Raw genomic sequence first — 21,483 nt, forward strand, 5'->3', positions numbered from 1 at the left:
TCGCCTGGGTAAGGTTTGGTGTACACCTTGTCCCTGTGAAAGGGGGAATCTGAGGACAGACCACTTGGCCCCGTAACAAGCATGGGCGCCATGCGTTGAAAATCTGGCTTGCTATATTTGGACGTAATCTTTGCTTTGACCTTCAGCGCCTCCCTCCGACACTGGGTCACCTGACACTACACTTAACATCCTTATGTCATGAACTTCCACTCTCTCCACTAGCTCTTATAACTGTTGCAGGACCAAGGGACTATTCAATTGGTGGCTACCGCCCTATTTCAGAAAGCTGATTCCCCCTGTTCTCCTTTTTTTTTATTTTCACAACAAAATGTTATTGTCAACAGCCAAAATACGCCCGTTAGGGCTATATACCATAACAGTAAAATATACATAATACAAATGTTCGAGGCACGAGCTGTAGATCGTATACTTGTGCATAGATCGCCATCTGGTGTTGGGCTCGGATGTTTGCACTTTGTTTTTGTCTTGGAAGAAGTATTTGTAGTCACGAGGTAGGTGACTCCATCTCCAGATTCTTTTTCCGCCATCAGGTTCGGATGTGATTTGCTGCACTCCGGGTTGGTGTCGTTTTCAAACACCCTTCGACGCGCAATCCCTCTCCACTCGACGTATTGTCTCGATCGCGTTTCCTTTACAACACGTATCTTCAAAATCTATAAACTCCTCGACCTTGATACTCGACGTGGGCCATTGGGCCTATCTGCGCCGACAATGCCAGCAGTCATTGGAAAGGACTCCTTTAAAAAAATGCCCCGGGTGTGGTGCTAAATTCCCACACATGGACTTACACGAGGTTTTTAACCTCTGCCTCTCCCCGGAGCACGAAGACGAGAACTGCGAGGCCTGTTCATCTTTCAGGACGAAGAAAACCATCCGTGACAGTCGGGCTCCACGTCACGAAATGTTTCACGGAAGCAGCTCTTTTTTGGACATCTTCGGAGCAGATCCCTATCTCCAGCTGGAACAACAAGCTGATGAACAAGAGATCTCCGTCTCCGAAGCAGACTACTCCGACGTCGAAGACCAGGCAGTCACCCGGCTCAGCGGTACATGAGTACCGAAACCCCTCTCCCAACCAAACCTAAGGCTCCGGTAACTCCTTTGCCCTCGGGCTCAGGTCGACTCCAACAACACACTTCAGACGCCCTGCCCTCGGGCCCGGTGATGAAACAAAAAGAAAAGCCTTCCCGCTCGGGACCGAGCCAACCCCATTTTGGTGCCGAAAAATCAGTCGGCAGCGAAGTCTAAAACCAATGAGGTACCACGCCCTTCTTCGTCGGTGCCGAAGCTCTCGGCATCGAAACAAAAGAAGGACAAACATTTGGAGCCGAAAAAGCCTTCGGAGCCAAAAAGATCTTTGGAGCCGAACAAAACTTCGGAACCGAAAAAACACTCGGAGCCACAAACTCCCATGCCAAAAGTTAAAGAGTCCAAATCACCACAGAAAGATTTGGAAACACGGGCCAAACAACATTTTGACCCTAAATCTTCAGCACTGACAATGGACATTGTACCCGTACAACAACTTCCAACAGATTTTTCGGATCCAAAATAAGACTCTCTACATTGACTCAGAGACTGGCAAAGTTGTCGCCAAGCCTCCTAAAAGAAGAATCTGAAATTACCTATGAAGCGAAAAGAGATGGGCACTAACACTACTCCACCTCTCTCTCCTTTTCCAGCTGATCCAAATCTGCTAATTTCTCCAGCACACTCTCCACAACATACGTTTTCACCTCAACCACAAGATGATGACGATGACTATAGTGATCTGGGTGGGAATGGAGATCCAGATAAAGATGATGACGCAGTTACCATTCCACACAATCCAGATCCTTGGGATGATTACAACACAGATCCCGACCGACACAATGACCCGGACTTGTATCCCTCTAGACCATCACCACCAGATGACAATATTGGGTTTGCGCAACTCATTAATAGAGCTGCTCAGTACCACAGAGGACAATTACACTCTGACCTTTTAGAGGAAGACTTTTTACTGGAAACATTTAACCCACACATAAGTCCACACACCCTGCCTATGTTAAAAGGCATGTTAAATCATGCACCAGAAGTCTTTAAAGACCCCATCAGAGCCAGGATTCCTAACACCTTAATAGACAAAAAATACAAGGCAGCTCCCAATGGCCCAATGTACATTAAGGGTCAGGTCCCTCTAGATTCACTTGTAGTGTCTAATGCATGCAAGGGAGCAAGCTCACAAAGCACAGGCGACACCCCTCCTCCTGATTAGGAATCCCAACTCATAGATGCATCTGGAAAACGCATCGCATCACAAGCTGCAAATCATTGGTGGATTGCCAATGCCCGAGCTTTGTTGGCCAGATATGACAGAGCTCACTATGATGAACTTGAAAAGCTAATACAACATCTTCCTGACCAATTTAAAGACCAGGCTAATGACCTTATACAGGAGGGAAAATTAATAATGAATTTGTCCATCAAATGTGCACTTGATGCAGCCAACACTCCCTCTCGTGCTATAATACCAGCGTTTTGTTACACAGGCACGCTTGGCTCCGAATCTCCGGATTCAAACAGGAAGTTGTGGTGATGTGATGCTGGCAGAGACTTGTGAGAATACCATGATGTCATATAGAGTGCTTAGGTTTGTTCTGCTCTGAGTGTTCTCTCAGGGGCAGTTTGACTCTGTGCTGTAGCTCTGCCGGCTGGGACGGCTCTCTGTCCCCCATAATAAATACTTTGTGTGAAAAGCATTTTGGAGCCATCTCTTCGTCTTTACAGAAGTACAGTCTGCTATTCTTAATCAACCCTATGACCAAGAGCATCTTTTTGGGCCCACAGTAGATACATCTTTAGAAAAGATTAAACAGGATACGGAGACTGCCAAGGCCTTGCAAACCACTAGAGGTTCATTTTGTTGCTCCTTCTACAGGGCTGGCTCCAAAACTATTGGCTCTGAGCATCCCTCTTCTTCCTATAAGAGACCCAATCAAAACAATTTCTCCCTAGGATACTTTCGTGGAGGGTACAGAGGCAACAATGGTAAGGGAAGAGGTCGCTGTAACAATACCCGCGCCTCCCCTACCACCAAGCAGGGACTTCCCTTTACTTCCCCCTGATCATCCCACTCCTGTTGGGGGACGCATCTCACCGTAACTACCTGTCTGGAATTCTATCACAACAGACAAGTGGGTAAGACAAATTATCCAGTATGTTTATTGCCTGGAACTCACCTCTACACCCCCAAATATCCCTCCCAGACAACGTCCAATGTCTTCAGAGCATCTGACTCTTCTAAAACCAGAGGTTCCCTCTCTATTACAAAAACATGCAATAGAACCAGTCCCCTTGCCTCATCAAGGCACAGGGGTTTACTCCCTCTACTTTCTAATCCCAAAAAAGGACGGCTCTCTCAGGCCAATACTGGACCTCAGACCGTTAAACCTCTACATTCAGTCAGACCACTTCCACATGGTCACTCTCCAACAGGTGCTCCCACTGCTTCAACAAGGCGACTTTCTCTCCATTCTAGATCTAAAGGACGCCTGCATTCATATTCCCATTCACCCTGCTCACAGGAAATATCTCAGGTTCATGGTAGAGGGCCAACACTATCAATTCAAAGTCCTTCCGTTTGGAGTGACTACAGCATCCAGAGTCTTCACCAAATGCCTCGTATTAGTAGCAGCTCACTTACCAAGACAACGCATTCACGTGTTCCCTTATCTGGACGACTGGCTCATAAAAGCCAAGTCACACAGCAGCTGTGTACAACACACACACAAAACAATCCTGCTGCTTCACAACTTGGGATTCACGGTGAATATCACCAAATCCCACCTCCAACCGTCCAACACACAACAATAGGTTCTACAATAGACACCTCAAAAGCTTTAGCATACCCCAACCCTCTCAGGACAAGCAGTAAGCAAGTTCTAATCTCGAAATTTCAGCCTCAACACTCATTACCAGCTCGAGTGTTCATGCAATTGATTGGGATGATGGCCTCTTGCATTCTCACCGTTCTTTATGCAAGACTCCAAATGCGTCCCTTACAGGAGTGTTTGGCACATAAGTGGTACCAGGCTCTAAGTCAGCTAACATATCTGGTGTTGGTGGACAGCTGCACACATCGATCTCTGCAGTGATGGAGCACACAAAACCTTTCCAAAGGGCGGCCGTTCCTTGACCCGGTTCCACAGATAGTGCTAACAGCAGACGCATCGCTCACCGGCTGGGGAGCTCATCTTCAGAACCACACCATCCGGGGTATATGGACCCATCAGCAAAAACAGCACCACATAAAGTACCTGGAACTACTGGCAAGTTTTCTAGAACTAAAATCCTTTCAACTCCATCTAGTAGGCAAAGCTGTCCTAGTCCGTACAGACAATATGACAGTAATGTACTATATACAAAAACAAGGGGGGACACACACTCTACAGCTTTCACACCTAGCTCAAAGCATTTGGAGGTGGGCCATCCCACAAAACCTATATCTTCTTGCAGAACACCTCCCAGGGGTACACAATCAGATTACAGATTACAGATCTGCTCAGCCGTCAAACACATCCTCAAGTTCTTCTTCCATTCTTTCACATGTGGGGCCAGCCAGAAATTGATCTTTTCTCCACACATCAAAACACAAAATGCCCAAGCTTCGCGTCTAGGTATCCACATCCATTGTCCAAAGGCAATGCGCTATGGATGAACTGGTTAGGCAAATTTGCTTAGGCTTTTCTGCCTCTCCCACTAATTCCGTTAGTGGTTCGCAAGCTCAAGCAGCATTCCCTCACAATGATCCTGGTTGCTTCAACATGGGCCCGACAACCATGGTTCGCAACCCTCTTGAAACCATCATTAGTTCCTCATCAAAAACTGCGCCTCTCACCCAAGCTTCTCACTCAGAGCCATGGAGAGATAAGGCACCCAGATCCCAATCAACTCAATCTTGCGATCTGGCTCCTGAAGTCTTAGAGTTCGGTTACATTAATCTCCCACCAGACTGCATGAACATCATTAAAGAAGCTGGACGTCTTACCACCAGAGCATGTTAAGCCGCAAAGTGGAAACGATTTGTAATTTACTGTACATATATCAAAATCGATCCACTAGATGCTTCTAATCTGATAGAGACTACTAGCTGCAGATTCCTTCACGTAGAATTATCCCCAGGCGTGAGACTGGATCCGTAAAACTTCTTGCCCAGCATCCCCGCACTCTGGGGGGACGGCATCACGCGACTCCGCCCAGGCGTCGTCCGCGCACATGACGTCAGCGAGGTCACATAAGTCCCACCCCAGCGTGCCTAAGTCAGTTTTTTCCTTTTCCGCGTACAACGCGGATCCGGTTTGTGCTCTGGGCCTGTTTAGGCCTTTCCCTTATGCTATTGCTGCGTGTGTGGGAACAGTGTGCGAATGCCTTCGGGCTTTAAAACTTGTTCGTCGTGTGGCCGCCTCATGTCGGCGACGGATCCTCACACCATCTGTATGTGGTGTTTGGGGTGCACCACGACTCCACTGATTGTGAGGCATGCCAGCAGATGAAGCCGAAGTCCCAGCGTTAGCGCCGGATGGAACTTTTTTCGGCTCGTGTGTTCAGTTCGGTGTCGTCATCTCGCCCGGCCCCTGAGGAGGGTTCTCGGACCCGCGGCTTCCCTCGCCGACTTCGATCTTCTCCCAGGTCGCAAGTGCACAGCTCACCTCTTGGTAAGTGTCTCAGTTTGTCCCCGAAGGTCGGGTTCCGGCCTGCTGGGGGCATGGGCTCTCCGCGGGTGGTGAGGCCCCACGTGTCGTCCCCTTATCCGCCGTTTCCCGGCGTGGGGGCGACCAGAGCCCAGATGAAAACATATGCGGCGGCTTTGCAGGCCTCGCTGGCTTCTCCCCCTCCTCCTTCCCCTCCTGGGACGTCAGCGGATCCCTTGCAGTGTTCGGGGACCCTCCGTAGCATCGCCGGCAGCTTCGGCCGCTGCGCCGACTGGTTCGGATCCAGGCTCGGAGGATGTGGTGCCGTTGGGGTGCGGCCCTTCGGGGGTCCCTCATTCGGACCACGGCGCCTCTGCTTCGCCGCAAACTCCCGTGGGAGTCCCTGTGGTGTCGCGTGAGGTCGCCGGGGCTCGGGTCACACCCCTGAGCCCCTCTCGGTCCTCTGGACGGCCGGCGGCCTTGGCCGAGGTGATGGCGCCGGCGGCTGCTGGCCCCGGCGATGCCGCAGGGGCCGTCGGAGGGCCCTTCTCGCCCAATCCCCTCTCTGTCCTCGGGACAGGCGGCGGCCTTGTCCGAGGTCGAGGTGACGCTGCTACGGCGCCGGCAGCTGCTGGCCCTGGCAGCCCCACAGGGGTCGGCGGAGGGCCCGTCTCGCCCTGTCACGAGTCACGGCTGGCGGGGGTCTCCTCGTCCCTCCGTGCAGGCGGCTGCCTCGTCGGAGGTCCGATCGGTGCTGTTCCGCTGCCACCCCTTCGCCATCCTGGCTCCGGTCCAGCTCCGGTCTCCTGCGCCCTGTGCTGTGTCGGAGGTTGCCCCGGCGTCTCCTCCGGCGCCGGTCGGCGACGGTGTCCTGCCTCAGGTTGCGGACTCTTTGGTGCCTGGCTGACGTCAGGTCGTTGACTCGTCTTCGGAAGCCTTCTCCTCTCAAGAGGTTCGGCGGTTGCTGGTGTCATCCTTGCCGGAGACGGGCCGCCGTGTTGTGTCTTTTTCCCAGACGTCGTCTAAAGGCGGCGCCTCGCCGTCTCCACGACCGCCGTCTTCGCCTGAGGAGCCGCAAGTCCCCCACTCTTTGGTCCCTCTTCCTTCCTTTCGGCCTTGGCCCTTCCTTCCCCTGGTTGGCTTGAGGGATGGCCGCCTTAGCTTGCAGCCGTCACCTAACGAGGGGCTGCTTTCCCCTCCGCGGGTCCCTACAGAGGCGGATGCGGCTTTCGTCCGCGCCGTTTCCATGGCTGTGGCAATTTTGCGCATGGGTGATCCAGCTACCCATTTCCCCGCAGATCATCTTCTGGAGGTTCTCCATCAGGGCTCTGGTGGTTGGGAACTGTTGCTTCCCTTCGAGGGTTTGCTCCACTCTTCTCTCTTGGGGACTTGGGGCCGTCCCGCCACAGGGGACCCGGTGCCCCAGCACCTTCTGCACCACAACCATCCGGCACCTCGTGATCCGGTGTGCCTTTCTCTTCACCCTTCGACCAGAGGCCCCCTTTGCAGACTGCCTTTCCTGCTCTGCCGCTGCTGTTGTCTTCCCCCGTCACGGGAGGCCCGCTGGCTGGACTCCTAGGGGCGCAATATGTTTGCCTCTACCAGTGCGGCTGTGCGGGCACTTAACACACTGTGTGTTTTGGCTAGGGCCACTTCTTGCTTGTGGGACTCTGCGGAGTCCTTTATGTCTGCAGCTTCTCAGGAGAGTGCCTGTGTAGATTTGAGACACCATGTCTTGGATGGTCGGGAGCTGGCAGCGTTTATCCTTCGCTCCGCTCTGGACATCTCGGAGGTGCTGGGCCATGCCATGGCTTCTTCAGTTGCTCTTCGTCGCCATGCCTGGCTGCGGGACAGTGTGTTCCCGGAGAATGTTCGAGAACGGCTGGTGGACCTTCCCTTCGATGGTGCTCATTTGTTCCATGCCCCTTCGGACTCTGCTATCCAGAGGTTCTTGGCGGGGCTTCGTCCTCCACCTCCTCCTCCCCCTCCTTCATCTCCTCCTCAGTGACCTGCGTGTTGATCTAGTTCTTGGAGCTGTTCTTCCGTTGGGGCCGGTCGCCCTGGTTGTCTAGCTGAGGTTGTGGTTCTGTTGGCCTTTTGGACTGTGTGTTTTTCTTTTGTTTTGTTTTTTTACACCATGCTGGGCCTGAGATTTGGCCCTCTGCGTTTCCCCTCTGGCTGCTTGATAGGCCTCCTACGGGTTTTTTTGCCGTAGGTCTCTTTTTTTGTTGTTGTTGTTGTCCTCTGCTGCAGAAGTTTCTTCCTAAGAGGTTCCCATTTCTTGGGATATAGCATGCCCTATGTGGAGCAGGATTGGCTGTTATATAGCCCTGGTATGTGCTGGGGAGTTGTGGTCACCTGCAGGCTTCTGCTCTTCGTGGCATTATGGTATGTTGCGGATGCATCCTTCTTCTTCCCCCTTTTTGCTTGAGTGTTTCGTTCGGTGGTGTCCCTGGTATCTGGCGGAGCTTGCCAGTGACGCCCTCTTGTTCTTTCTGCATCGTTGTGCCTTCTTGGGGCTTTAGTGGGACTGTCATCCTGCCTTCTCCGCTGCTTCCAGTGGGCCTTGCACTTGGTTCTACCTCTTCTCCCTGTGGGGGGGGATGGTCACTGGCTTCTGGACTCTCTTACTGGGGCAGTTTGTCCCTGCGGGGAGTTGGACGATTCTTTCTGGGTGACCTTGAGTTCCCCTTTTCGGCTCCCGCCTGCTTCTTGCTGCCGGCGCCATCCTGTCTGGGATTGCATTTGCTCTGCCTCTTCTCCTTGGAGTCTCTAGGTTGCTCTTCTCCTTCGGCGCCATCCTGTCTGGGATTGCCTTTGCTCTGCCTCTTCTCCTTGGAGTCTCTAGGTTGCTCTTCTCCTTCGGTGCTCCTTTCCTTTCCTTGCCTTGGCCTTCGGCGGAGGTTTTGTTGCCTCACGTGGGCGTGGGGTGTTTGTCCTCTTTGCGCCTTGCCTTGTTTCCTCTGCTGAGAGCCTGTCCTCAATCATCTTCTTCACTTCGCTTCCCCTTTGCCTGGGGGACGGGGCTCCTCGCCCTGTTTTTGGACTCGGCCCCCGGGCGGTCCTCTGTTCTGCCCAGGTGGGTGGGGTCCTCTCGCAGACCCTCCTTTCCCTTGGGTATGGCTAGGGTATCTATTCTACGTGAAGGAATCTGCGGCTAGTATTCTCTATCAGATGTACGAGTTACATACCTTCGGTAACGATGTATCTGGTAGAGACGATTCTAGCCGCAGATTCCTTCACGGCTTGCCCTTCCTCCCCGTTCTGCGAGGGCTTGTGATTTGGTCTTTTGCACTCACTTCCCTGTGTGTGGCTGTGTCTTCTATGAGTACATTCTTTCCCTCTTTCTGTTGGGCAGTCCGCTTTTTCCTCACCGCTGTCACTTGGGAGGATGGGTTTGTTGATAATTCTGACTCTTTGCGATCCTTGTGGTTGGGGTCTTTTTGGCTGTGCCTCTGCCCTTGTTCCTGATGGGGGTTGTCACACTCTGTGATGGGGATGTCTTGGAGTTTTGTCGTTCCCTGTGTGTCCCCGACTGGTTCCCCTTCCTTGTCTTTGGTTGGGGTTGTAGTCCGGTTGCATGTTATCGTGACATTTTTACATATGTCCCTTGTCTCCAGGGGGCAGCTGTCTCTGTACTGGCAGGGTTGCTGCCCTGTTCTTTATTCTTTCCCTGCCTTTGGGTACTGCAGTGCCGGGCGCTACTCTCTCTGGTGTTGTTCCTCACCATTCCTTTTTCTGCTCTTTCGCACACTGTTCCTATACTCTCACAGTTTTGTCTGCTGGCTCCGCGTTGTGGCGCGTAAATGTTCTCCGAAGAAAACTGACGTAGGCGCGCCGGGGTGGGACTTATGTGACCTCGATGACGTCACGTGCGCGGACGAAGCCTGGGCGGAGTTGCGTGATGCTGTACCCCCGGCATGCGGGGATGCTGGGCAAGAAGTTTTCCGGATCCAGTCTAACACCTGGGGATAATTCTACGTGAAGGAATCTGCGGCTAGAATCGTCTCTACCAGATACATCGTTAGCAAAGGTAAGTAACTCGTACTTCAAAACATCATATGCTATCTCCTGCACCTACAACAGTGTAACCTAGCATATACATCCGTAAGACTACATCTTGGTGCAAGAGCAGCTTATCTCCAAAACCGACAACACTTGTCTTTGTTTAAAGTACCCGCTATTAAAGCATTTATGGAAGGACTTAAAAGAATAATTCCACCTAGAGCTCCACCCTCTCCAGTATGGAATTTAAATATTGTCCTTACTCAGTGGCGGTGCGTCCATTTGGGCACTGGGGCGTTGCCTCCCCTGCCACTAATGCCATATGCCCCCAGGGCTCATTCATCATTTGTTCAGTCTCGTTCGTTGCGTTCTAATGTTGTGTTGTGTTACTCGAGTCACGCGCGCCACGCGGCTGTTCCGTGCTGGCACCTGACCCCGGGGCACGCCCACTTGGTGGTGACTGACAGACAACAAGAAGCAGTTGACAGTTGTTGTCTGTGAGCGCAGTAATAGTGCGCATGTTCAGTTTTGGGCATGGTCATTGTTACGACCAGCCCGAACATGCGCACTACTATTAGCTGCTGCCTTCCTCTTAGGAGAGCGAGGGACGGCGGATTGCCTGCTTCATTTGAGCAGCCCCAGTCTCCTAATGGACGGGGGGCATCTCTGCTGTCTAGCCAATCCCGTTGCCAATTCGTCACAGGGGGTGGTTCCTGCCCTATGATGAGTTATGAAGGGGTGGGGTAGAGGCTGCAAGCAGGCGGTGGCTTGTTTAAAAGTCGATTGTGCGCAGTTTGCCGTACAACTTTAATTCATTACTGGGCGGTCTGCGTTTTTCTAGCTGTCTCGGACTTGAACTTCAGAGGTCTGCTCTCTCTCGTGTGTCTTAACCCGCTGGCTGGACTTGCCGCGCTCAGTGCTCCCAGCCATTCTGAAGAGACACTTTGCAGACTTGAGGAGGTGTCGGTTTACTGCGCTGCTAACCGCAGGACTGTGTGGAAGTGAAGGCCTTCATTTGATCTCCAGCGCTTCAACTATGGAGACAGATCTGAATGGTATTTTGGGCCTGTAGTCAGAGTGAAGACAGAAGCCCTGCTGACGGGAGAACACTCCTGGAACCTGGCAGGCTAGAACAAGCCCTCAGGAAGGTAAGCACCATGGGGATGCTTGGTAGTGCGTACAGTATAGTGGGCTCTGAACGAATGTGGACTTGTTTCGCCGTAGTTGCCAGTTGTTATGTTGGCGCTGTAGACGACGCAGACACAAGTGAGTTGCAAGCTACTCTTTATTGTATCTGCTACCTCTCGTACATTCATTGCGCCCCTACTTCTGGGAGAGTTTGCCTCCAGTCATGCGATCCCGGCTACATCCTATCCCAAATGATCCTGTTCTTTCCCGCACTTCCTATTTAGGCTCTGGGCAGGGGTTATGAGCCAGCACGTGGAAAGGCGGAGTGAAAGTAATGCGCGAGTGCAGGGCCCAAACAAGACTTACTTGGGCCATGTGTCCACTCCCTCCTGGCGACCCTTAGCCCGGGTACAAACCGCTTCAGCAACTAGGCCAGCCACTTCTGCCCCCTGGGGTAGAAGTCGCACTGCTTAATGCACCGCGGGTCCACTGGGAGTTCGGTTGCTCACCTTGGCCCGTGGCTCTTACAAGAGCCCCAGGGCCACTCTCACTGCTTCGGCCGCTACCGTAGCCTGCGACTGCTGCCATCCTGACTGGAGGCTGAAGGCTAGAGGCGGGAGACGAGGAGCACACCCCAGTCGCCAAGTCACCCCCCAGATGAGAACGTGACGGCAAGCGAGCGATGAAAGCATGCAGCGGAGTTTACAGGTGGGATGTGATAGGGCGTCCTCCTTTGGCCTCCAGTTACCGACTCAGCCAGCACCGGCTGCTGGCGCCTCCCCTCCCTCCATCTCGATCGTCTCATGTAACTTAAGTAATGCCACTGATGTTATTGGTACTGGATACCAGCCATACTTTACTTTCAGGTGTGTTTGCTTTCCCAGGTGAGTGAGGGCACTGAGTTGCACAGTGACAGAAATAGACATGAAATGTGAATGCGACTAACGATCACATGGATGGATGTGTGATGTCGATGGGTATTGTATGTCGTAAAACATTATTTGAACTGATGCGGGCCTTTGTTTGACTTGACGTGTGTTATATAGTGTGCTGCGGCGAAAAGTATACTCTTCTATACATATGACTGCGACCTGTGTTTTGCCTTATATCTATTAATGAAAATAATCTGTTGCTTGTATATAACCGCAATCCCTAAATGACAAGGCACTCTGTGTAACAAGTGATCGCTGCAGGATAGGCCTAAACCAGCTGGCATGTCCCCCCATCTTTCCCGCTCTTACATTGTATTCCTCTGCATTTTCACCTTAGAACATGTTGATATGTTTGTAGTGTGTCCTGTAGAGTGGTGGTCTATGGGATCAAATGCTGCAGAGAGGTCAGCAAGTATAAGAATAGAAGTAAAGTGTGTGTGAATCGGCAGAGGTCATAAAGTTAGATAGGTGAGTGAAGGCAGTGTCTGTGGCGTGCAGCATCCTGAATCCAGATTGAAAGAGGTGAGGAAGTCTGTGAGTAGTGAGGAAGTATGTTAAACAATGCTAGTCATTCAAGAACGAGTGAGTCAGGGAAGGTAGACGTCTGGGCGTGAAGGGTCATCAATGTTATTTTTTTTAAAGGGTTTAGAAGACAACTGCAGAGATTTGAAGCAATGATGGGTGGCTGTGTTGAAAGGATGATAGAAAAATGATATCATGCAAGATAGCAAGAGAGAGGAAGGTGAATGGTTTGGTGTTCAGGGAGTTGAATTGGTCACACTGTGCATATGAAGGCTTAGCAGATTTGAGAATGATAATTAGCTCAGTGACAGATGGGTGAGAAAAGGAAAAGTAGTGTGACAGAGAGTGAAAAGTGTGGGCAAAATGTAAGCACAAATAGGTGGGCCTAAGGAAATGCCAGGTGTGTTCTGATATCTAAACCCTTTGAGGAGAACTCTGATGCATAGTTATTAAGTGAGAGGGAGGAATGTGAGACTGATGTGCAAGGGATGGATGAAAGAAGAGCAATAATTGCAGAAGTCTATCATTTAAGGTGGAAAATTAACATTAGGCCCTGATAGAAGATTTGATAGACCTTAGGGTGAATGTGAGGGCATGTTTGTGTATATCAAGATGTGCTCTTTTTTTTTTCCTTTTATGGAGGAGTGCACATATTTTCCCTTTAAACCATTGATATTGATTGTAATTTGCAGCTGGTTTGATATAGGTTTGATATCATTTTGAATTAATTTGAACTCATGGCAGGGCTTTTGTTGGTTACCAAGAACTGTTTTTTCAGCTTAAAAAAACAAACCTAGCTTACCTCGCCCAACCAAACAAGACTGTGCTTGAGTGCAGTGCAGTGAAGGGTGAGTGATTTCTGTGTAAGTGCAGGTTGAGCAGTGTGCCTGTGTGAGTCCAGGGTGAGTGATGTGGATGGGTGAATGCAGGCTTAGTGATTTGTCAGGGAAGGGTGAGTAATTGGTCTATGAGTGCAGGGTGAGTAGTGTGCCTATGTGAATGCAGGGAGAGTGATGTATGTGTGGAAGTGCAAAGAGACTTGTCTGGCTACTCCCAGAGATGTGTTTGACAAGCTACCTCTTTCTCAAATTTGCTTGAGAATGCACCATTTGGCCACACTTTTTTCAAAATTTTCAAGGGTGGAGAACCGTACGCCCCCCGTAGTTGGTTCAGGCGCTCGCTCGCCACAGTGCAGTATTTATGCCTCACCCCTTTCAAATGTTACCAGCCGCCACTGTCCTTACTAGACTCATGGGTCCCCCTTTTAAACCTCTGCACAGATGTGAACTACAGTACCTCACTTGGAAAGTAGCCCTCCTAGTAGCTATCACATCTCTGAGAAGAGTTAGTGAACTTCAGGCATTAACCATGCTGAACCATTTTTGCAAATCCATCATAACAAAGTGGTTCTTAGGCTCTCCATCTCGATCAGTCTGTTGAGCTCCCAGTTTTTTTCCCCACAACCAGACTCAGTGGCAGAACAAGCGCTTCACACATTAGACATTAAGAGAGCAATACTTTACTACATTGAAAGGACAAAATCCTTTAGGAAAACCAAACAACTCTTTGTGGCTTTCTTCCCACCTCATAAGGGCAATCCAATTTCCAAAGCGGGTATTGCAAGGTGGATTGTTAAATGAATCCAAATATGCTATCTTAAAGCCAAACGCACGCTAACCATTCCCCCAAGAGCTCATTCCACACACTAACTAGGGGCCTCTATGGCATTCTTAGGGAACATTCCCCTAGATGATATCTGCAAAGCAGCCACTTGGTCTACACCACACACTTTCACAAAACACTATTGTGTAGATGTGCAAGTAAAACAACAAACTAGTGTGTACCAGGCTGTATTAAGAACACTTTTTCAAACCACTGCAACAGATACAGGTAGCCACCGCTAAGGAGGTAACTGCTGTATAGTCTATGCACAAATATACGATCTACAGCTCATATGCCTCGAACGGAAAATGCTACTTACCAGTATGCATCTGTTCTTGGCATTTAGAGCTGTAGATTCGTATACGCCCACCCGCCTTCCCGGATACCGCTATCTGTTCCAGTAGTATCTTACTAACATACATTACACATGGAAAACTTTTATATTTCTTACTAACTCCATCACAACCCTCCATGGCAAAACCATCTGGAGACGGAGTCGATGCCCATGCGCACCATCGTCCTAAGGAGAAGTCACCTACCTCGTGACTAGAAAGACTTCTTCCAAGACAAAAACAAAGTGCAAACATCCAAGCCCAACACCAGATGGCGATCTAAGCACAAGTATACAAATCTACAGCTCTACATGCCAAGAACAGGTGCATACTGGTAAGTAGCATTTTCCATTGATGTCTACATTTTGTATCAAGATGTGAAAAAAAGAATTATATGCGTAAGGACATATTACATTAACAGTCAACTAAAGTGTCATATATCTGTTATGTGATACGATACATGTTGAGTCAGCCCCAAGATAAGTAGTTAAATCACTGATACCATGTTCACCCCAACTAGTGGAAATAGTGAATAATGTCAATCTATGGAATAGGTTCTAAATAGATTCCCCTGTAATTTGCCCATCTCTTTCATTTCTTGGGATGTTTCGGGGGCAGCCCCGTGCAGCAAATACAGATATCTCCAACCCCATGCAAAAATCCAGGCCCCTCTTCCAATCTTCAACAGAAGGCGAGGAGGTGTCCTTCCAGGCCCTCGCAATGTTACACATCGCAAGTTTTAGGTCCAATAGCAGTAAGTGACTTTTATAGATATTTCCCCCAATGTCATTCGTTATGTATAAAAGGGTTATTCTGTGAATGAGGAATGTCCCAGCCCAAAACCTGCAACATACATGCAATTACCCTGTGCCAGAATCTTGAGAGGGATGTGCACAGCCATACGGAAAGGATGAGGGTACCCTCGGCCGATTGGCATCGCAAGCAAAGTGGAGGTGCATATTAGTCCAGCTCGCCAGAATTGATGTCTAGTATAACATACCTTATGTAAGTACTTAAACTGTATGTATCATAGGCGAGTCGCTATGGCGGCACCTCGTGGGGATGCCAGCCCCTCGTGGGGATGCCAGCGCCTCGGTCCAGTCCTCATTTTCTAGATGGCCCAGGTCTGTCTGCCAGGCCTCCCGTGTTTTAGACAGCTTTGTGTGGCTATTCGTGACAAGTGTGCTATAGATTTAGGTGATCTTGTGTTCCTCCTGTGCCCCCATGAATACTTTTGCCTCAAGAGGACTGAAGTCAGATATAGTTTCCTGGAGTGCGAGATACGGAGAGAATTTATGCTGGAACTGGAGATATCTGTAGGATTACGATTGGGGCATCACATATTCTTGCTGCAATTCTTGAAAGGACTTCAGGGTCTGTCCATGGAGGACATCCCCCACACTAGAGATTCCTATAGTCTCCCATCCTGAGGAGCCAGGGAGCCCAGCTAGCTGAGGCCATTGTGCCAAAGGGGGAGCCTCTTTTGTTATTCTGCCTCACCATCCCAGCTGCGGAGAGTGTGTTTCCACAGTTGAAAGACCGTGACGGTCGCCGGAGGCAAAGCTTTTCGGGCCAGGCCCGCATAGAGGAGTGTATGAAGGGGTGCGGCCCATCAGCCATTGCTCGAGTGCATATGCAGGGTCCAACCTATCTCCATACCACCAATCGCTTACTATGAGAAGATGTGATGACGCATAATATGCCTGTGTGTGTATGTAATTGACAACAATGTCTCAACCGGATTCAATGAGGCAGGCAGATACAAGTGTATGTTCACGACATTACAAGGCAGAAGAAAAAAGGAGAGACTCCTAGTATTCTTTCAAAAGTACTCATGGCATCATATATTTAAATTCACAGTTTATGCAAAACAGTTATAGCAGCACTGTGGGCCTAAATTGCGAAGGCAACCCAGAGAACTTTGTGCAAGTTGTGCTCGTGATACAATGAGTGACGGCGCAAGTGAAAAGTGTAAAAACACAACAAAAGACACAAGGTGACCAGGTGATGAAAAAATATATATACGAGAATCAATGGTCCAGTAGATTTAGTTCTTTTCAGTGATTAGAAGATATATAACTTTTTATGAACCAAGGTTGAGTATGCGCCGTGAGTTGCACTGTACGATTGGTCGACGGTGTTTCAATCCTATTTAGTCAGGATCATCTTCAGGACCGGGTTGCCAAATTTATTTAGGGTGCTGTACAGTGACAAGGAGAGGCTGGCCAGTAAGTCAATGGATCCGTGTGGACGGCGGCAGCGTTGAAAAGGTATTGCCGGGGCGTGTGGAGGCTTTGTGCTGTCAGAGTAGGAGGAAGGTTCGCCGGTGTGCGGAGGAATCACACATCCGGGGCAGCGTCAAGTCGGGTCTGCTATGTAGAATCAAAAATCGTTGGGTCCGCCGCTGTGGCGATGGAGGAGGAAGGTAGCTGGGTCGGAGCCCCGATCCACTGCGCGGGTCATGGAGAGGGTACCTGGGTAGCGAAGGCTGTCGTTGGCAGCGTCGGGTGCCCTATCCACTTCATGGGTCCCAGGGAGGGTACCTTGGAGGTGGGGCAATCGGTCCACCGAATTAATCCAGAGGCCGTGGTGACGCTTCAAATTGGTCCTGTCCTTCACGGTCATGTGCGATCTAGCCCGGCATAATATGCCTGGACATGTGGTGTTGCCAGTCCACCGCAATAGGTTGATTGAAAGCATGTCTTCAACACCACTTGAGCCAAACCCCCCCGCCCAAGAAAATGCCAGAGAATAGAGTTTAGTTTGGTAAACCAACTAGGTGGTATCGGATATGGGTGACTTTGGAGTTGATATAATAAACGGGGTAGGGAGACAATCTTGAAAATGGCAGACCTACCGAAGAGAATGGTAGATGTGACCAGGAGCAAGTCTGCTCCTTGATTTGCACCGACAGAGGGGCTAGGTTTCTTTCCCATGATAAGGGCTGCAAAGCAGCCAGGAAGACCCACAGATATTTAAAGCCGTCCTGCACCACCGTTACCTCCTCGGACCATTGGCCCAGACCAACCGTCGTGCAACTCCTGCCTTGAAAAGAGCACATCTTTTGTGGGGCTTCCAGTAAGAAACAAATAGATGATGTGTTTTACGGAAAAAGGAGATAGTTGCTCTAGCCAGGGACTGTTGTATGGAAGTGAGGTTTTGCTGGTAGGCTGTTAAAATCACAAATAGTTATTTTGTTTCACCTGCATCTTTAGACTTAGTGCGATAACGTCTCCGGTTTTTAAACATGCAAGATATGCATGTGCCCCTATTTCCACATACATGTCCACCCAGCACATTCCAGATATCTGAGGTTTGTGGTAAGGGGATGTCCTTCTCAATTTAAAGTGGGGTTACCCCTGTGCCAAGAATGTTCCTTCACAGGGAGGTACAGGTCTTTCTGGACAATGGAGCCAAAGAGCCCATTCCACCTAAACACCATGTAAAGGATATATACTCTCTACCTTCTTATTCCCAAACAAAATGCTCCCTCCGGCCTATCCTCAATCTCGGGCCTCTCAAAAAATACATTCTGTCAGAGCACTTCCACATGGTGACTCTACAGGACGGCTATACCACTCTTCCAGAAAGGAGACTTCATTACTGCCCTGGATCACATGCATCTTTAGTCTTAGTGTGATAAATTTTCCGGTTTCTAAACATGCATGATCTGCATATGCCACTACTTCCACATCCAGCACATTGCAGATATCTGAGTGGACATCATTATCAATTTAAAGGGCTCCCATTCGAGGTTACCACTGCGCCGAGAATGTTCACCAAATGTCTGGCTTTGGGGGCCGCTCATCTCAGGAGCAGCAGCATCCACGTGTTCTCTTAACTAGACAATGGCTGATCATGAGCACCGCGCAACAACTCTGTCTAACGCACACCCAGACCACAATTCACACCCAACATACTCTGGGTTGTATCATCAATCTGACAATATCCCACCTTCAACCCTTTCAAATTCAGCCGTTCCTTGGGGCAGTCGTAGATGCGCACATGGGAAAAGCTTATCCCAGCTCAGCCAGAGTACAAGCCTTTCAAAACAGTCAGAACTGTGATGCACCTACTAGGCATGATTGCGTCTTGTATTGTTAAAGTCCTCATGCAAGGCTCTACATGCACCTGTTAAAGGAATGCTTAGTGGCACAGTGGTCACAAGCAGAGGGTCACGATCTATTGTTGGTCCGCAGTGGTAGAATACAAACAACCTGTTACAGGGGCTACCCTTCCTGGACCCAGTTCCACAAGAGACCATCATCGCAGACCTCTTGCTTACAGGTTGGGGAGCACATATTCAGCATCTCACTCTGCATGGTCAGAGGAAACCAGTCTAGCAAATTCTTCACATTAATCTCCTGTAGCTGCTAGCCATCCTGCTTGCTCTCAGGGCTTTTCATCCTCTCATTGAAAACAAAGAGCGCTAATGAGCAAAGACAATATGACTGCAAGTTTTATTTACAGAAGCAAGGTGGCACACATTTATTTATTTTTATTTTAGAGGTTTGTAAAGCGCGCAGCTACCTCCGACGGAGGTGTCCCGGCGCTGAAGACAATATCTCGTGAGGTTCAGAGGAGTTCAGGAGGAAAAGAGTGGGCTAGATCAGAGAGAAGAGCCAGGTCTTAAGTTTCTTCCGAAACAGAGGCTCAGAAGTCAGGAATCTCAGTTCTGTTGGAAGGTAATTCCACAGTCTGGAGGTGGCTACAGCAAAGGCACTTCCTCCCGTTCGCGCTAAACGAAAACGGGGGCAGATCATTAGGCGGAGATGGTTAGATCTGAGATTTCGGGATGCTTGTGAGATCTTCAGTCTGTGTCTCAGGTAGGCGGGGCCTCGACCATTAAGAGCTCTAAAAGCAAGGGTCAGGGATTTAAACTGAATACGTAATCTCACTGGTAGCCAATGGAGTTTGATCAGATGGGGTGTAATGGAATGACGGTAAGGGACATTACAGATCAACCTGGCCGCTGAATTCTGTACTGTCCACATTCACCACAGTTGTACAATATAGCCCAAAGCATCTGGCGGTGGGCAATCCAAGTCCATCTACTCATTCAGCACATTTCAGGGTTGGACAACTCCATACAAAGGACCAGCTCAGCAGGAAGCATCAACAAGTCCACGAATGGGAACTCCACCCCCAGGTCCCACACATGTACTTTCACTGTAGGGGAGTTCTTACAGAAAGATCTGCTCTCCTCTGCTGATAACGCAAAAAGCCCAAACATTGCCGCCAGACTACCACGCCCACAGTCCCTGGACAATGCACTATGGATGAGTTGGTCCGGAATATTTGCTTATGCGTTTCTACCTCTCCCACTCCTACAGTTTGTGGTCAGTCGGCGGAGACTAGGCTTGGGTGGAGTTCCACTAAGTGGAACTCCTCAAAGTGATCAAAAAACTCATCCACGCTACGCGGAGTTCTGCAAGGAGCGGAGTGTGTTATGTCGTGCTGTTCATGCTGACTTTTAGCACCTGGTGTTTGTCCTGCGCTCTAAATTCAGTGTGAACGGCACCATGCGCAGAGTAGTAGGGCGTTACTTATTTCTGCCGAGTAGATGATGTACCAGAGTTACATCCATAGGGCATTTGCACACTGTGTGGTAAAGGATTTTAGCAGACCTGGGACTTTGAAAGCTTATTGTGTTCATTAATATCTAAACATCCTGCCTTGTGCTTCCCTTATTCAAATGCAGAAACATACCTAATTCAGAACATTTTATTGTCACAGGTGCCTCTTCCGTGGACCGTTCACATCCCTGTTGAACAGAGTGAATGCTTGGGCCAACAAATTGAGCTTCAGGAGGACACGGTGAGTGACCATAAAGCTGGGCTCCAAAAGTGAGTTATGTGTGACTGAATGTGCAACACTCATAGCCAGGGCTGCTGTCTCTCTTGTGTGCAGTGCTGATAGATAGGGGGTAGTGTAGGAAGCTGGCTCTGTATATACTATACCAAAATGAGGTATAGTGTGCATAGAGTCCAGTGGAACCCCAAAGGTAGGCAGAGGAAAAAGTAGATAGCACCTTACTCTCCATTTGTGGTAGTGTGGGCGAGTAGTAAGGCTTTATAAGACGGTAATGTTAAGCATTTGTTGTGCACACTCAATCAGCAAATGATGTCACACACTCAAAGACTGAACTTAGAGCAATTTGATTTGTATACAAATGTTACTTAGTTGTATTTATTTCTTAGTACCAAGCATGCCTGGCACAGGTAACTGTATTTGATCATTTTCAAGGCAGGTTGAACAATACAAGCAAGCTGAAGGAAAATGACTTTGTTACAGGTTTGTAAATGTTTTCAATACAGTGGAAATTACTGTTAGATTATTTTGAATTACTTTGCAGATTACTTTCTGGATTACTTTTTCTACTCCGTGTGACACACCTATATATCCCACTGGAACATGTCCTAGAGAAAGGATAAGTAAGCAATTTTTAGCTCTTTGCAGTTTTCTTAAAGTTCAATGCAAAAACCAACTCCACATTTGGAATTTTTTTTAATGAAAAACAGTCAGTGTATTCCTATGAAGAGAAATGAAGTTTCGGTTAATAGGGAAATACTTTGTTGTGGGAGTTGGTATTCTGGGGTAAGAACCAGGGTTCCCCCAGGGTCGATGATGCACTCTCAGAACACCCAATGTTATCCAATGGGGGATAGGGGGCCTCCGGTTGGTGGCTGCTCACGAGCAGGCCACAAGGTTGTGGGAGCAAAGCTTCTGGGGTTTAGTTCAGGGCAAAGGGGGATCCGATTTAGCACCCAAAGTACACCCGCAGCGGCAGCTGGGTGCAGGGTGCTGGTTTGTTGTCGTGTTCCCTGTTGATTTCAATGGGCAGCCTCCGGTTTCAACAAAGACTGCAGGCTCGGGGACGTAGATCTTCTGTAGGTGACCACCAGTTAGAGAGGTAAGTTGGGATGCCTTGGGATGCTGGAACACCGTCAGTTGGGCCACCCAAGGCCTTGGGACTTCGGATGCAGGGGTGTCTGTAGGTGTCGGGTTTTCTTACCTGCTCCGGTCGGGGGGGATCCTCCAGAAAGAGGCTGCAGGCTGCGCTTGGAGATTTGAGGCAGGTCAGAGATGACCAGATCTCTGGTCAGGATCGCCGGGGGGGCCTCTGCGTGGTGTTGTGCCACTCGAACCCAGGTCATGGGCAACAGGTGCTCGTGGTTTCGGCTGGGGTCTGAGTCTGTTGGTGAGCAA

The 21,483-nt window shown here is 49.6% G+C and overlaps 1 protein-coding gene across 12 annotated transcripts in view; it reads left to right on the forward strand.

The window, feature by feature from the left end:
• Positions 1-21,483, forward strand: part of LOC146855858 (uncharacterized) — a 922,371-nt gene that overhangs the window by 362,310 nt on the left and 538,578 nt on the right. For all 12 annotated transcript variants that reach the window (XM_085653813.1, XM_085653801.1, XM_085653802.1 and 9 more), the window contains one exon: positions 20,011-20,091. In XM_085653813.1, coding sequence (XP_085509939.1) covers positions 20,011-20,091 — 81 coding nt within the window. The remainder of the gene's footprint in view (positions 1-20,010; positions 20,092-21,483) is intronic.

Source organism: Triturus cristatus, chromosome 4_1 (genome assembly GCF_964204655.1).
Source record: "Triturus cristatus chromosome 4_1, aTriCri1.1, whole genome shotgun sequence".
Taxonomy (NCBI): Eukaryota; Metazoa; Chordata; class Amphibia; order Caudata; family Salamandridae; genus Triturus; species Triturus cristatus.